The 15,160-nt window shown below is 42.3% G+C and overlaps 1 protein-coding gene across 11 annotated transcripts in view; it reads right to left on the bottom strand.

Annotated features, from left to right (window-relative positions):
• SETDB1 (SET domain bifurcated histone lysine methyltransferase 1) overlaps positions 1-15,160 on the bottom strand; it is a 22,245-nt gene extending 7,085 nt beyond the window's left edge. For 2 of the 11 annotated variants that reach the window (XM_059673873.1, XM_059673883.1), the window contains exons 1-14: positions 14,892-15,053; positions 13,603-13,873; positions 12,801-12,952; positions 8,580-8,614; positions 8,046-8,145; positions 6,983-7,108; positions 6,618-6,819; positions 6,021-6,094; positions 4,683-4,873; positions 3,748-3,877; positions 2,882-3,113; positions 2,633-2,791; positions 1,004-1,807; positions 446-562 (exon numbers count right to left, since the gene is read on the bottom strand). In XM_059673873.1, the coding sequence (XP_059529856.1) occupies positions 446-562; positions 1,004-1,807; positions 2,633-2,791; positions 2,882-3,113; positions 3,748-3,877; positions 4,683-4,873; positions 6,021-6,094; positions 6,618-6,819; positions 6,983-7,108; positions 8,046-8,145; positions 8,580-8,614; positions 12,801-12,952; positions 13,603-13,862 (2,582 nt within the window). In that variant the 5' untranslated portion in view covers positions 13,863-13,873; positions 14,892-15,053. The other 9 variants (XM_059673878.1, XM_059673875.1, XM_059673877.1 and 6 more) reach the window with 9 other exon arrangements.

Raw genomic sequence — 15,160 nt, 5'->3', positions numbered from 1 at the left:
AGCCAGAGTAATCTTCGAAAGGCAAGTCAGATCATTTGACTCCTTAAAAATCTCCAGCAGCTTCCTATTGCACCATGAATTTGACCATCATTTTTATTGATTTACAAAGTCCTAAGTAATCAGGTCTCTGCCTTCTTTTCCTCTCTGAATACATTTCATTTGCCAGAGCAAGCCGTAATCTGCTAGGACATTCATACAGCTATAAAATTAAGATCACCTTGGATTGCAACAGAAAATTCCTAGACACTGTTCAATCATTCTATGTTTTCATTTCAAGGGAAGTCCAAGGAAGTAATATGTGCTGGAATTTTAGTAAATGAGATTCAACTGATAAAATAAATGCCTGTTGCAGTTATTCCATTTTTGGTTCAATTTTTAGAATTCTGATGGATTCTACAAGAATAGAAAATCAAGAGCATGCTCCTCACTTTCCCCTGATACTTACCCTGTGGGCAAACACTCTTCTAGTCTCTTGTTCTGGTAGCCAGAGTTAGGGTTGATTTGGCCGCCTGGGGTGCAGGCTGTAGCCTGGATAGTTAGCTGATGGCAGGCACACTTGGACCTACATAAGATAGAAGGGTAAGATAGGTAGAGCTGTGAGACTTCCTTTAAAACCAAGAAGTACTAATAAATGGCTGGCGATAGAATAGTGAAATTTCATTTTCTTCCTTCATATATGTAAATGAGAAAAGAAAAGACCAAGTAAGAAGATGACTGTGAGAATAAGATAAAAAGAGAATGAAACGAAGTGGCAACTGGAGAAAAGTAAGGGAAAAGGAGAATCAGAGAAAGAAACAAACACAAGACACATGTACCCAGGGTCATGCAGTGGGGCCAAGTCAACCCCAGCATCTCTGTTACATAGCTCCATGGAGACCTTGAGGCAGGAGCTCCAGCTGAGGGCGAAGGTAAAGGGAGACGGGGAAAGGAGTGCAGACATAAGGCAGAGAAAGGTGGGAAGAAAGGCAACCATAGCGGGGTCAGCAACACCCCACCAACTCACTTGTCCCGGCACCCGTCCGTGCATTCACAGCCAACCAGAAATTCAGGGCCTGTGTTAATGAAAACACCCTTGCCCGGGATTCGTTCCTTGCTGTAGGCCACCTGCGGTGGAGGAGTTGTGTCAATCTCATTGACACAGGATAGGGGAACATCTTCTTTCCCATAGGTGATGTCCAAAATATAGTAGAAAGGCTTATAGGGCTGAAACTTCCGGTCCACAAGAACATATGGATCCAAACAGAACATCTCCAGGAAGAGGAAGTTACAGCCAGTCTCAAAAAGGTAGCGTTCGATCTCCTGCATTGTCCGAAGGCAGAGGCCACAGGGTGTCTTATAGATAACATGAAAGCCCATCTTGCGGTTAACTCGGCGCCGGGCTGTCATCCTCCGGAAGTCATACAGCAGTGGGACTAGCAGAGGGTTCTTGCCTCGGTACTGCTCACTTCTTATAGGTCTGACTCGAGACAGACAAGTGTAGCTGCAGACATGAGGTAAATAGAAAAGCTTCTCCATGGGGGCGCGGTAGGAGGGCTCTGCCGGGGCCCGCTCCAGCATGCCATGGAAGGCTGGGAGGGCTGTGGATGCTGGGAGGACTGTGGAGACTGGGAGGACTGTGGTTACTGGGAGGACTGGAAGGACTGTGGATGCTGGGAGGACTGCTGATGCTGGGAGGACTGGAAGGACTGCTGATGCTGGGAGCGCTGGAAGGACTGTGGATGCTGGGAGGGCTGGAAGGACTGTGGACGCTGGGGATGCTGGTGGTGCTGAGGGTGCTGGCGCAGAAGCTGTTGAGCCTAAAGGTGATCTGCAAATGAGATGCAACAGATCCGGTAAGAATGCAACAGGATCTCTCTGTTGAGTAATTATCCCTGAAGCTAGATGGCACAAGAAAGTCAGATTTTTCCCTTGCCTTCCCAAAAAACCTGGACAAGGAAACATCCTGGTTACTCTTCACTGACTGAGAATATCTCTATTTCAACAGTGTATATACCCTTTCTTAAAAGTTTTTTTTGCCTGTGAATTATGGAAGTAGAGTCCAGTCTTCTACCAATGCTTTCTTTCCTGCCATGTGTCCTATAAATGTCCTTATTAACTCTCACAATGCAAGGAAAGTGGCTGTACCGTGCCCTTTTTATGAACCAATGATGCCATCACATTTAATGAGAAGTTTTAACAAATGACTTTCTGGTGATTCTGTATTTCTAGGCACCCAGTGTCTAATTCAGTTCTTTTTATATTTTGTTTCCTGGAAATTTCCAAGGTTAAAAACTTTCTTTTTTTTTTTTTTTAATATATTTTATTGATTTTTTACAGAGAGGAAGGGAGAGAGATAGAGAGTGAGAAACATCGATGAGAGAGAAACATCGATCAGCCGCCTCCTGCACATCTCCTACTGGGGATGTGTCCGCAACCCAGGTACATGCCCTTGACCGGAATCGAACCCGGGACCCTTCAGTCCGCAGGCCGACGCTCTGTCCACTGAGCCAAACCGGTTTCGGCTAAAAACTTTCTTTTCAAATCCAAACTCCTCACCATCATAACCCCTTGGAGCCAAGGAACCTCCCTTCCTGTGACTACTCAGTCCACACTGTACCTCCTTGCCCCCACCAAGGGCCTGAGATTTTCTCACCTGTATGTCTGGCTGATTCCAGGTTTCCCACCAGGGGCATTCTCACTGAGTGAAGGAGACGTAGGGGAGGAATGACCAGAGCCCACAGATCCTAGCCGGAAAGAGGTGCTCTTTTTGGCTACCTGCTTCCGTGACTGGGCAAGCTGGCTTTCCAAGCTTCTAGGAGATTAGAGAAGAGATGATATGATGAAAGATACAGAAAATATGAAATATGAAACTAGCAAGAAAAAAAAAAGGAATAGCACTCACTCAGTGTCACCTGCCGGGGGGGACAGAGGTGGAGCAGGTGGGGCAGGCAGAGTGAGTGTAACAGGTGGGACGGGAGTAGCAGGTGGGATGGGGGTAGCAGGTGGGACGGGTGTAGTAGCAGATGGGGCAGGTGGGGCTGTAGGCTGAGGCAGCTCCGTTGGCTTAAACTGGGTTCCAGTGCTGGTTAGATCCTGGGTGTACTGGACCACAGGGCCTTTGCTCCTCACAGCACCTACAGGAAAAATGAAAGTTACCATTGAGAAGATGACAGCTGTCACTTGTACTTGTGCACACACCTGACCCTCAATTTATATTAATATAAAAAAGCATAAATGGAAACATTCTGAGTAAGTGCTAAGACTGTCAGTTCCCAATATTTATACCAATGAGTGGGAATACTGGCATAAACTGGCTTTGACTTAATAACCTGCCTAAGACGATTTATGTTAGTAACTGTTATATTTTGGTGAAAACTTTCAAAAATGCATTCATTGGTCAACTAATGTAGTCAGGAAAAATCAACCAAAGCATGCCAGGAACATATAAAAGCAAAAATATTTTAGGCTTTAAGAAAGTTGAACCTAGATAACAAAAAGCAGTTATCCTCATGTAAGAGGTCACTAATACCCCTAACCTAAGCCAGTTGTTTCAGACTTTTATGTGGTTGTTTAGAACGAATCAGAGCCACAGCATGTGGAGGCGACACCACAAATCCATCACCACTACTGCAAATAACTCAGGGCACACGTCCTGTTTCCAATGAGTCAGTAGTGTCATCCTGGTAAACAAAGGATAGCCACGGTCTATAATCACCTTGGCTGGTGTGTCCCATTCCACCCTCTCCCGGGATATCTTTCTGGATATACCCATATTTGGACGTGTCCTGAACTGTCCCCCTTGCTTCTTTTCCAATGTAGAGGCCGAGGATGTCTTCATGCTGAACATGGGCTCCAGCCGTGTAGAGCCTCGATAGATCCATTCACATCTTTTGTCATCCTGAGGGATCGGGAGGCAGGGAGGGAGAGAATGGGTTAAAGGCTAGATCTACCCTGCCATTTGTGGAGAATATATATCATGTGTCTCCTTGGGGAAATCTCCCTGATGAGCCCCAAATTCCTTATCTGGTCAATAAACTTAGGTGCTGGGCTCCACGATAAGGCATTAGAAACATAAGGAAGAAAAACATGTTCCTTGTTTATAAGACATTTCAGGAGGAACAGATGTTTTTACTAAGTATGAGAATCACTATCAGGATCATAAGGCCTGAGGAACAAAATGCTGGGATAGCTCAGAGGAGAAATATAATTCTAAGGAAGGCATGAGAGGGGAGAAAAGAATGGGTATAGAAGACCTAAGAGTTAAGTTGGGCCTTGAAAGATCATGGACCTTGAAAGGTCAACAAGACTTCTAATTCCAATTCCTTGATCCTTCCTTCTCTGTCCCATCATGCTACCAAACCCTAACCATGGACAAATGAAACTGGCTGCTTGCTCTGTACCTACATGCATTGTGACTGTTCCTAGAGAAGAAGAAACAAATAAAAACAAAAAAACAAAACCAAAAAAATAAAACCAAAAACCAACCATACAGATTAGTGTCATAATTAAATTCAGGGAATTTATTTTCAACCATTCACAGAGGAACAAAAAGAAGGACAAAGTAAATTTTGATCAAAATAGTGAGGACAGATAGGAGAATAAGAAAGGAAAACCATGAAGTTTTACAAAGTCATCCTCATTATTGCCTTTTATGCTCCCAAACCCACCCTGACTCCTGCCTCAAAAACGAGGGAAGGACGTACCAGAAAGAGGATGCGGACGAGGCTGCCATCCACCTCCTCGACGCGGGACTTCCACCACGTGCCCTCCCACTCGGTCTTGATGAGCTGGCCGCTCTTGAGCAGCACCATGGGCCGGTTGGGGTACGCCGTGATGTACTCCTCAATGAAGTCTCGGCAAGAGATGTCTTCTATGTCCTCCCAAGTCTTTTTCACTGTCCCAAGGAAGAAGTGGGACTGAGAGAGGGCATGTAGGGCATGTCTTGGTAAGAAAAAATGATTGGCAAGGAGATGTTTGGTATTTTTTAAGTTGGGAGGATAGAAAAATAAATGAAAACATAACCTTAAGGGAAACAAAGCTAAGATCACTTAGAAGTACTGAACCTAATGGGTAAATGCTCATATAAATCAAGTGAATACTAAATAAGCAATATATAAATACAGGCAAGTCATTCGTTTTTTTATAAAGTGGATGTTTCTGCTTACGAAAATTCAAGTGAAAATTCTTGCTAACTTGGTATGTCTAGAAGTAAACTAAAAACAATCAGGTGGCATTATGAAATTGATTTAAAAAAATGTATCCTTCCTTCTTATTCTCTATCAGGCTTTTAAGGGGTCCTGAGTGCATTTACTGCCTTGTTATGTGGAAACACAGCAGTGTTAGTTGACTCTTCTGTGAGAGTTTGTACCCAAACCCGAGTCACAAGTACAGAGGACACCATGAAGCCCCCATCTCACACAACTTCTATAGAAAGCACTGAGCAGCCTACAGATTTGCACACAGTAGCTGAAGTATGAGACGAGGAAAGAAGTGAGACTAACATCTTCTCAAACCTAAATTATCTAGAAATGAAATCAAAACACATCTACAACATGATTGTCCATCCAAGTCAGTCGTGATCTTCCAGAGTCTCCCCTCTTTGGTTACAAAGACCCATCACTGGAGATGAACAAATAAAACTTTATCTCCTGCCCTAGCCGGTTTGGCTCAGTGGATAGAGCGTTGGCCTGCGAACTGAAAGGTCCCAGGTTTGATTCCGGTCAAGGGCATATGCCCGGGTTGTGGGCACGATCCCCAGTGGGGGATTTGCAGGAGGCAGCCGATCCATGATTTTCTCTCCATCGCGGATGTTTCTCTCTCTCTCTCCCCCCTCCCTTCCTCTCTGAAATCAATAAAAATATATTAAAAAAAAAACCAAACACAAAAAATAAACTTTATCTCCCAAAGGACTTTAATCAAACTTATGTTCTTTTTGAAATAGAAGCAACAAAAACACTAGGACTTCTCAACTGGTTGTCCTTAAAAGAAATACAAGGTAGAGGAAGATGAATAGAACTAAGGAAGAAAGGAGGGACACTCACGTGGCCGACAAATGGGATACAATTCTGATTGTGTGACATAGGAAGCGTAGCCATCATCAAAGAAAATGAGAAATCTGTAAGGAAAGAGTGATAGTGGAAAGATGAGGGAATTATATTTAACATGACCTACAGGCATTATCTTATCCTAGCTCCCACCTCAGGGAAGATGTTCCAGTCTACTACTTTCTTCCTGTTATTCTTTCTTCCCACCCCAAGAGTTAAGAATTTTCTTCATCTAACCAATATATCCCCACTTTCCCAAAAGCGATTTATTCTAGTTCTACTATCAGATTCCTATTCGGAAAACCATTTAGTCTCTACTTTATTTCTTCCTCCTACATGATTCCCTATTCCCCTACTAACCATTAATCAATCCTGATTACTCTCTTACAAGTTTTCTCAAGGAAAAAAAACAAAAAGAAAAAAAAAGGAGAAAGAAATCACCCACATGACTCCCGTGGCAAAGAAAAAGAAGGACTTTTTGGCCACTGGGGACTAAGAGCACAAAGGCTAATTGTGAGATGTGGATTATGACTTGAACAGGACAGGTGCTGTGCTCCCGGCCTCTGCTCCCTTTACAATCCCCCGTCTAGGTACCTGAGCTTGTTTTTGACGTTTGGTGTCTCGGCTACAATGCCAGCATAGAGCCAGACCTGATTCCCATCTTTGTATTTGGCCACCACTCGACTGCCCACATACAGTTTGTCAGCAGGAGGATGGTAATCATAGGCAATATGGTTCCCCGACAGTAGACTCTTTCCTTTGTTGTCGAATTTCACCTTGTACTTCTTTCCTGGCCCTGAGTAAAAGGGAAAGATAAACAAAAGTTAAAAAAACCCCACCAGTTTCTGTGTAAATCCTGGCTGCTGTGCGAGACAAAAGGCAAGGCTGAGGGGAAGAGAAACAATCAGCAATGGAAACCTGCAGGTTGTTCCTTAGTTCTCCCTCTAGCTTGAACATACCAACTGTCTGGATGGCAATAAGGGTGCCTTTGTGCCATGTCTTAGTTCTCTTCTTGCCCAGAATGCGCATGCTGACTATCAGGTCACCATCTTTGCTCAGTTCTCCAGACATTTGACTCAAGGCTCCTATGGAAGAAAACAAAGTTGTTCTAAAGCAGCGGTTCTCAACCTGTGGGTCGCGACCCCTTTGGGGGGTCGCCTAAGACCATCAGAAAACATATATAATTACATATTGTTTTTGTGATTAATCACTATGCTTTAATTATGTTCAATTTGTAACAATGAAAATACATCCTGCATATCAGATATTTACATTACGATTCATAACAGTAGCAAAATTACAGTAATGAAGTAGCAACGAAAATAATTTTATGGTTGGGGGTCACCACAACATGAGAAACTGTATTAAAGGGTCACAGCATTAGGAAGGTTGAGAACCACTGTTCTAAAGAAATATGGCACAGACTGGGGAGAGAATGAAAAAGTAAAGGGGGTAGTAGGGTAATTAGGGAAAATGGGATAGTCTTTGATCCTTAGCCATTTTTGCTGCTCTCTTGGTCAAGGGTGGAAACATAAAACATAGCTGACAACTGTAATGCTAACAGTAAAAACTCTAACTGAAAGTCACATGTAATTCAAGAACATGTCACTTTAACCAACTGTTTACAACTCATTAATAACATTAACCACCACTCATTAAATGAGAAGAAGCATTTATAAAACATTTTCCTGTAACAAACCCATTCTACAAGCAAAACTTCTCTCAGACTGCTTCTCTCTGATCTCTATCTGGAAGAAGTACCGTACCATGAGGATGAGTTAAAAAATTATTCAGATAAAGCCATTACACACTGGCAAAACGGCAGGCAAAATAAAATACTTAAGCAGACAGCAAGGAAAAACAAAATCACAAATAATCTTATATTGACTTGTATAGCCTGAGGTGTTAAAAGAACCCAAAAGAGGTGGAGAAGGATTCTGAGAAGCTAAAAAAAGCCAGTTATCCATGAAATCTCTATAGGAATTCACCCCCACTGATACTGCAGTACTTCCTGACCCTAACCTTTATGTGGATCCTGGGAACTGCTCTTCTTGTTGACAGCATCCATGAACTTCTGGACATCTTGAGCCGACTTTCTTAAGGCAGCCATTGCTTCACGGAGCTGTAAGGAAGGGGATGAGGGAAATAAGTTTTGAAACAGCAGCATCGGTTAGAAATAATTTTAAAATAAGAAGTAACTTGTCTTTCAAAAGAAACAAAAATAGAATTAGCTGTATTTGGAAACTTATGGTTACTTTATCAGGCAAAACTGCTTTCTTACAAATCTGGTTCAGAAATCAGCTTGAGGAAGCTTTCCTTGATTAATCTCACCTAGCTGAGCGCTGCCAAATTCTACATTCATATGCAATCAGTGCACGCTCTCTAAGTAATCTCTTTTGCTTTTTTATGTCTATATTCGGCCACCGCTGCAACAACTGGGGCTGATTACAGGGTGACTGATTCTATGTCGATGGCTGAACTAACAGAATAGTCAGGCTAAAAGTTTCTCCCATTTTCATGTTATCTTTTACCCTTCCCCTACCCATTCTAACTTACCTTCTGGTCTTTTGGGGTTCTGCTTCCAGCATCACCTATGGATGAGAAAAATGCTAGTGAGTGTAGGATACTTACACACAAGAATTTTCAAGAAACCAAGAACTAAGCTACTTAAAAGCATTATCATAGAAGTATCGTCAGTAACAACTGCAAAGTAGATATAGAGCTACAAATATGTAAAAGTATCAAAAGGGTCCAGAGAGATAACAGAGTAAATAGATGATAGTGCTTACCTGAGGTAAAGTACCGTGACAAGTGGTAATCTATATTAATTTGGGTTTTTATAACATTAATTTACTTATGGATTATTTGAATGACTGAAAAATGAGATGCGATAAAAGCATTAAGCAAAAGTATTTATTTTTGAATAGTGCTGTACAACCGAACTTTCTGCTATGATAGAACTATTCTATATTTGCACTGTCCAATCTATTAACATGTGGCTACTAACCAAATGAAATGCAGCTAGTGCATCTGAGGAAATAATTTTTAAATTAATTTTTTAAAAATATATTTTATTGATTTTTTACAGAGAGGAAGGGAGAGAGATAGGGAGTTAGAAACATCAATGAGAAACATCGATCAGCTGCCTCCTGCACACCTCCTACTGGGGATGTGCCCGCAACTAAGGTACATGCCCTTGACCGGAATCAAACCTGGAACCTTTCAGTCCACAGGCCAACGCTCAATCCACTGCGCCAAACCGGCTTAAATTAATTTTTATAAATTCAGGCATAATTCACATACTATAAAAATTTTAAAAATGTTTAATTCAGCCCTAGGTGGTTTGGCTCAGTGGATAGAACATTCGGCCCACAGACTGAAGGGTCATGGGTTCAATTCCAGTCAAGGGCACGTACCCTGGTTGCAGGTTTGATCCCCAATCCTTAGCACCCCAAGCATGTGAGACACAACCAATTGATGTGTCTCTCTTACATCGATGTTTCTCTCTCCCTGTCTCTCCCCCTCCCTTCCACTCTGTCTAAAAATCAATGGAGCCCAAACTGGTTTGGCTCAGTGGATAGAGCAGTGATGGCGAACCTTTCGAGCTCAGCGTTGTCAGCATTTTGAAAAACCCTAACTTAACTCTGGTGCCGTGTCACATATAGAAATTTTTTGATATTTGCAACCATAGTAAAACTAAGACTTATATTTTTGATATTTATTTTATATATTTAAATGCCATTTAACAAAGAAAAATCAACCAAAAAAATGAGTTCGCATGTCACCTGACACGCATGTCATAGGTTCGCCATCACTGGGACAGAACGTTGGCCTGCGGACTCAAGGGTCCCAGGTTTGATTCCAGTCAAGGGCATGTACCTTGGTTGCAGGCACATCCCCAGTAGGGAGTGTGCAGGAGGCAGCTGATCGATGTTTCTCTCTCATCGATGTTTCTAACTCTCTATCCCTCTCCCTTCCTCTCTGTAAAAAATCAATAAAACATATTTTAAAAAAAATCAATGGAAAAGTATCCTTGAGTGAGGATTAAAAGAAGAAGAAGTTTAATTCAGCCCTGGCCTGATACAGCAAGGTTGCAGGTTTGATCCCCAGTCAGGGCACATACAAGAAGCAACTAACAAGTGCATAAATAAGTAGAAAGAAAAGTCAATGTCTCTCTCTCATATTAACAAAAAAAGTGTTTAATTCAGTGGATTTTAATATATTCACAAGGTTGTACAACCCACTTCACTAATTCCAAAACATTTTCATCACCCCCAAAAGAAAACCTACTAATGAGTATTAAGTTTCCTTATTGGGGTGATGAAAATACCAACTACATTTTTATATCCTAGCAACAAACAATCCCACTTACTATAAAGATATAGAAATTAAGACAGTGTGGTGCTGGTATAAAGATAGTCATTTAGATCAATGTGACCAAATAGATGCTCACATATAAGGCCAGTTGATTTTTGACAAGGGTACCAAAAGAGTAGTCTTTTCAACAAATGGTGGTGGAACTGGATAGCCATAAGCAAAATAAACAAACCACCCTCAACCCTACTAAAGAATTTTTACTCTTTAAAAGACACCATTAAGAAAATAAAGAGCCCTAACCAGTTTGGCCTGCGGACTGAAGGGTCCCGGGTTCGATTCCAGTCAAGGGCACATGCCAGGGTTGCAGGCTCAGTCCCCAGTGTGGGGCATGCAGGAGGCAGCTGATTAATGATTCTCTCTCATCATTTTTGTCTCTCCCTCTCCCCTCTCTGAAATCAATAAAAACGTATTTAAAAAAAGAAAGATATTTTTTAAAAAAGAAAATATTTGACAGAAAGTTTGTAAAAGGTATCTGATAAATGAATTATACCTAAAATATATTCTAAGTCAATAATAAAAAAACAAACAACCTAACTTTGTTTTGTTTTTTTAAAAAATATTTTGATTTCAGAGAGGAAGAGAGAGGGTGTGATAGAAACATCGATGAGAGAATCATTGATCGGCTGCCTCATGCACACCCCCTACTGGGGATCGAGCCCACAACCTGGGCATGTGTCCTTGGCCGGAATGGAACCTGGGGCCAAACCAGCTAAGGCTATTTGTATTCTTTTATTGATTTCAGAAAGAGAAAGGGAGAGATAGAAACATCAATGATGACAGAGAATTATCGATCAGCTACCTCCTCTCTCTCTCTCAAATCAATAAAAAACATATTTAAAAAAAAAGAAGAGCCCGGCTGGCGTGGCTCAGTGGTTGAGCATGGGCCTATGAACCAGGAGGTCACGATGGTTCAATTTCTGGTCAGGGCACGTGCCTGGGTTGCAGGCTCCATCCCCCGTGTGGGGTGAACATGAGGCAGCCGTTCAATGATTCTCTCTCATCATTGATGTTTCTATCTCTCTCTCCCTCTCCTTTCCTCTCTGAAATCAATAAAAATATATTAAAAAAAAAAAAAAAGAAGGAAGAGCCTGGCCAGCATGACTCAGTGGTTGAGCATCGACCTATGAACCAGGGCATAACAGTTTGATTCCAAGTCAGGACACATTCAGGCTCGATCCCCAGCTGGCGCCTGCAGGAGGCAGCCAATCAATGATTCTCTCTTATTATTGATGTTTCTTTCTCCCCTTCTCTCTGAAATCAATATAAATATATATATTTTAAAAAGGAAATTACTGATACATGCAACAAGTCATGGAACCTCAAAAACATTAAGTGACTAAAGCCAGACACAAAAGACATATTGTGATTCTATTTATATGAAATTTCTAAAAAAGGCAAAACTTTACAGAAAGAAAGCAGATCAGTGGTGCAGAGGAGGTGGGACATGGAGATTGAGCAAATAGGCATGAGGGAAATTTTGGGGGTGATGCACGTGTTCTAAAACTGGACTGTGGTAAAGATTGTACTATTGTATAAATTAACTAAAACTAAAACTATACACTTACAGTGGATGTTATAGTATGTAAACTAGACCTTAAAAATTTTTTAAAAATATATACTTTTTATTGATTTCAGAGAGGAAGGGAGAGGGAAAGATAGAAACATCAATGATAAGAAAGAATCACTGATCAGCTGCCTCCTGCATGCCCCTCACTGGTGATCGAGCCCGCAACCCGGGCATGTGCCCTTGATCGGAATCAAACCCGGGGCCCTTCAGTCTGCAGGCCGATGCTCTATCCACTGAGCCAAACTGGCTAGGGCACACCTTCAAAAAAATTTTTTTAAAATAGACAAAAACCAGCCCTGACTGGTTTGGCTCAGTGGATAGAGCGTCGGCCTGCGGACTGAAGGGTCCCAGGTTCGATTCCGGTCAAGGGCATGTACCTTGGTTGCGGGCACATCCCCCACTGGGGGATGTGCAGGAGGCAGCTGATCGATGTCTCTCTCTCTCATCGATGTTTCTAACTCTCTATCCCTCTCCCTTCCTCTCTGTAAAAAATCAATAAAAATTTATATTAAAAAAAAGATGTATCTTAAAAAAAAAATAGACAAAAACCAAACATGCATTCTGAGATATATACATAGATGCCAATGCAACCTACAAAGAAAAGCAAGGACATTCAGAATAGAGATTACACAGAATGGGGAAAGGAGGTTAATTCAACCAGAAGTAGCACGAAAGGAACATTTATGATACTAACAATGTTCTATTTTTTTCTGTAACAGATAAGTCTAACAGTTTAGAATATGGAGTTAGTAACAATGATTTCTCTATTCTTTTATCTTCTACTGTCTCAAGTTTGATCCCGAGACTCTCCTCTTCATAGCTTCATCTCTTACCCGAATCTATACTGAGAACATCATCATCTTCATCAGGAATCTCAATTATTTCTGTAGGCTGGGAAGCTTCGTCCTCAGAGCTACTGTCCCGGTATTGTAGTCCCAGTTTGGAGTAAAAGTCCTTCACCAAAGACTCACAATTAGTCACTGCCCTAATATTGGAACACATGTAGAAAAGGTCAAAGCCAGCAGGAGGTATAGGAGCCACTAGAATTTATATATATTTAAATACAAGCTGCCTTGAATTTATAAACAGCTATATTCCAAGTGTCTCTGTTCAGAATTTAGAATGCTTTTCCCATAGAAAAATATTTAAATAGTGGTTTCCAGACTAGTTTCTTAAAAATCCAAAATAAGCTCAAAGTATAGTTCTTTCAACCATACCTCACTATTTACCTTGTTATTTGAAAACGCTTTCTAAGTGACAACTAGGGCACCAGAAACAAATATTCTGGGGGTTTAGGAATAGATTCAGGGCTCTAGGAACTTATTAATGCTCCACGACTACATAAGACAGTAACTCTTTACGTTCCTCACTCTCTAGACAATCCTACTAAGGAAACAAAGCAATTGCTCTGGTGTGCAAAAGGGGAAGGGACTCAAGACCTGGACACCCCTATTAATGATCATATATTAGGCTCTAACAGATGAATATTCTCTATATGGGTCCTTATGAGGGTCCTGGATTCTAACTTTTGAGGAAGAGTAGGGTTCTACATATCTGCACCTTGTAAACTATAAAGTGCTTGACGTAATGTCTGTCATGATGAATCAATCCCCCTTCTTCCCATACGGTCCTTACCTGGATGCATCATCAAAGAGCTGGTCAACTTGGGCCACCTCAGTCTCCTTCTGTATTACCCACGTCTCCAACTCTGCTAGCTGCTTCCTGCGTTGCTGTATACAGTCCATCTTTTCCAGTTCTTTATCGATGAACTCCCGAAGCTCCTCCATGGAGATACCCAGCTCTTCAACCACTGCTTGTTGCAGCTCTGCAATCTCTTCACACTCCATTGCAGCTGTTTCTGCCTCCAAACCAAGGCACCCAGGGAGGGAGGACATGCTGTTGTCCTCTACCTGGAACAAAACACTGAAATTACCTTTGAAGTCATTATAACCACAACAGAGAATTCCAGGCGCCAAATAAAACTCATTCCCACTCCTTAGTATTCAAATACAGTTAAAGTTGATTCTATGTTCCCTCTCTCCATTCTCCAGTACATGATCCTGAGATTTTGTAGTTCTCATCTTATGCTATATAGACTATAGGCCTGAGTTAAGACTTAAAGGTTTGAGAGGGCATATCCTAGTATTATGCAACAGGGGACTACGGGAAATAATGTTTTGGGAAACTGAAGAGAACCGATTTACTGAGGAAGACACAGGCACGCGGGCTGGGCTTCCAGAACACCTTAATAAAGCCAGTGTGGCAATAAAGGGAATGATAATCTTTTTGCTGGTAGAGGGTCTTTGCCTTCAGTTCGTAAAAAACGTAATACCTGCGAAGTGCCATCAAGCAAAGCGCAATAAAAGGAGGCATGCTTGTATTTCTGAGACCTGTGCTCCTTAAAACTAATTAAACATTTGCATGATATTGCCTAGTTTGAACAAATATCTCCACCCAGAGGGAAGGCGTTGGTCTGTAATTCATTGCTTTCTCTCTATCTGTTCCCCTGACATTCCGTTGCTTCCATGTGGTAATTTACTTTTTTAAAGGTCTATAATACTGAAGCACACAGGCGTGCGGCAAAGAGGTTTCTCCAAAGTTAAGGGGGAATAAAACGTGGCTACCGAAAACCTACAGTCCAATTGTAGCTGCTCTCTTCATCAAACGGCTGAAGTAAAACTGACGCCAGGACGCCGTGCGACCCCCACGCCGGTTCCCATCACCTCCATTTTCCCTGTGCCCGCACACCGCCCCACCCCCGGGCTACCCATTTTAGAGGCGCGTCTCCCCCCGCCCCCTCTACCCCGCCAGGCAAAACCCCGCTAAACCCCGCCCCCGCTCGCCTCACGGGGAAAACTTCCCACCGTCGCTCGACCTCCTCCCACAAACACATCATTTCGGAGAAGCCCTTGGTCTCCAAATACCTCAGTTAAATTCCCACACCTCCCTACTTTCAGCTGCTACAGCTTTTTTTCACCAACCAGACCCCCAGACTCACGACTCGGGGGTCGGCCTCTGTGGGAGAGAACGCCAAGGGAAAAGGGACTAGGGGGAGGGGAAGAAGCGTGATGGAGGGAAGGGGAAGCCTTAGAGACGCCCGGAAGCAAACCTCAGGTGCTGTTCCGGTTCCCAGGACGGTAGCCTGACAGGGTCAAACCCAAAACTGCAGGGTGCTCCTCGGAGGCTAGAAAAA

Source organism: Myotis daubentonii, chromosome 18 (assembly GCF_963259705.1).
Source record: "Myotis daubentonii chromosome 18, mMyoDau2.1, whole genome shotgun sequence".
NCBI classification, from domain to species: domain Eukaryota; kingdom Metazoa; phylum Chordata; class Mammalia; order Chiroptera; family Vespertilionidae; genus Myotis; species Myotis daubentonii.
Note: the sequence above shows the minus strand (reverse complement) of the source record. Positions and strands in the feature narration are given on the sequence as shown.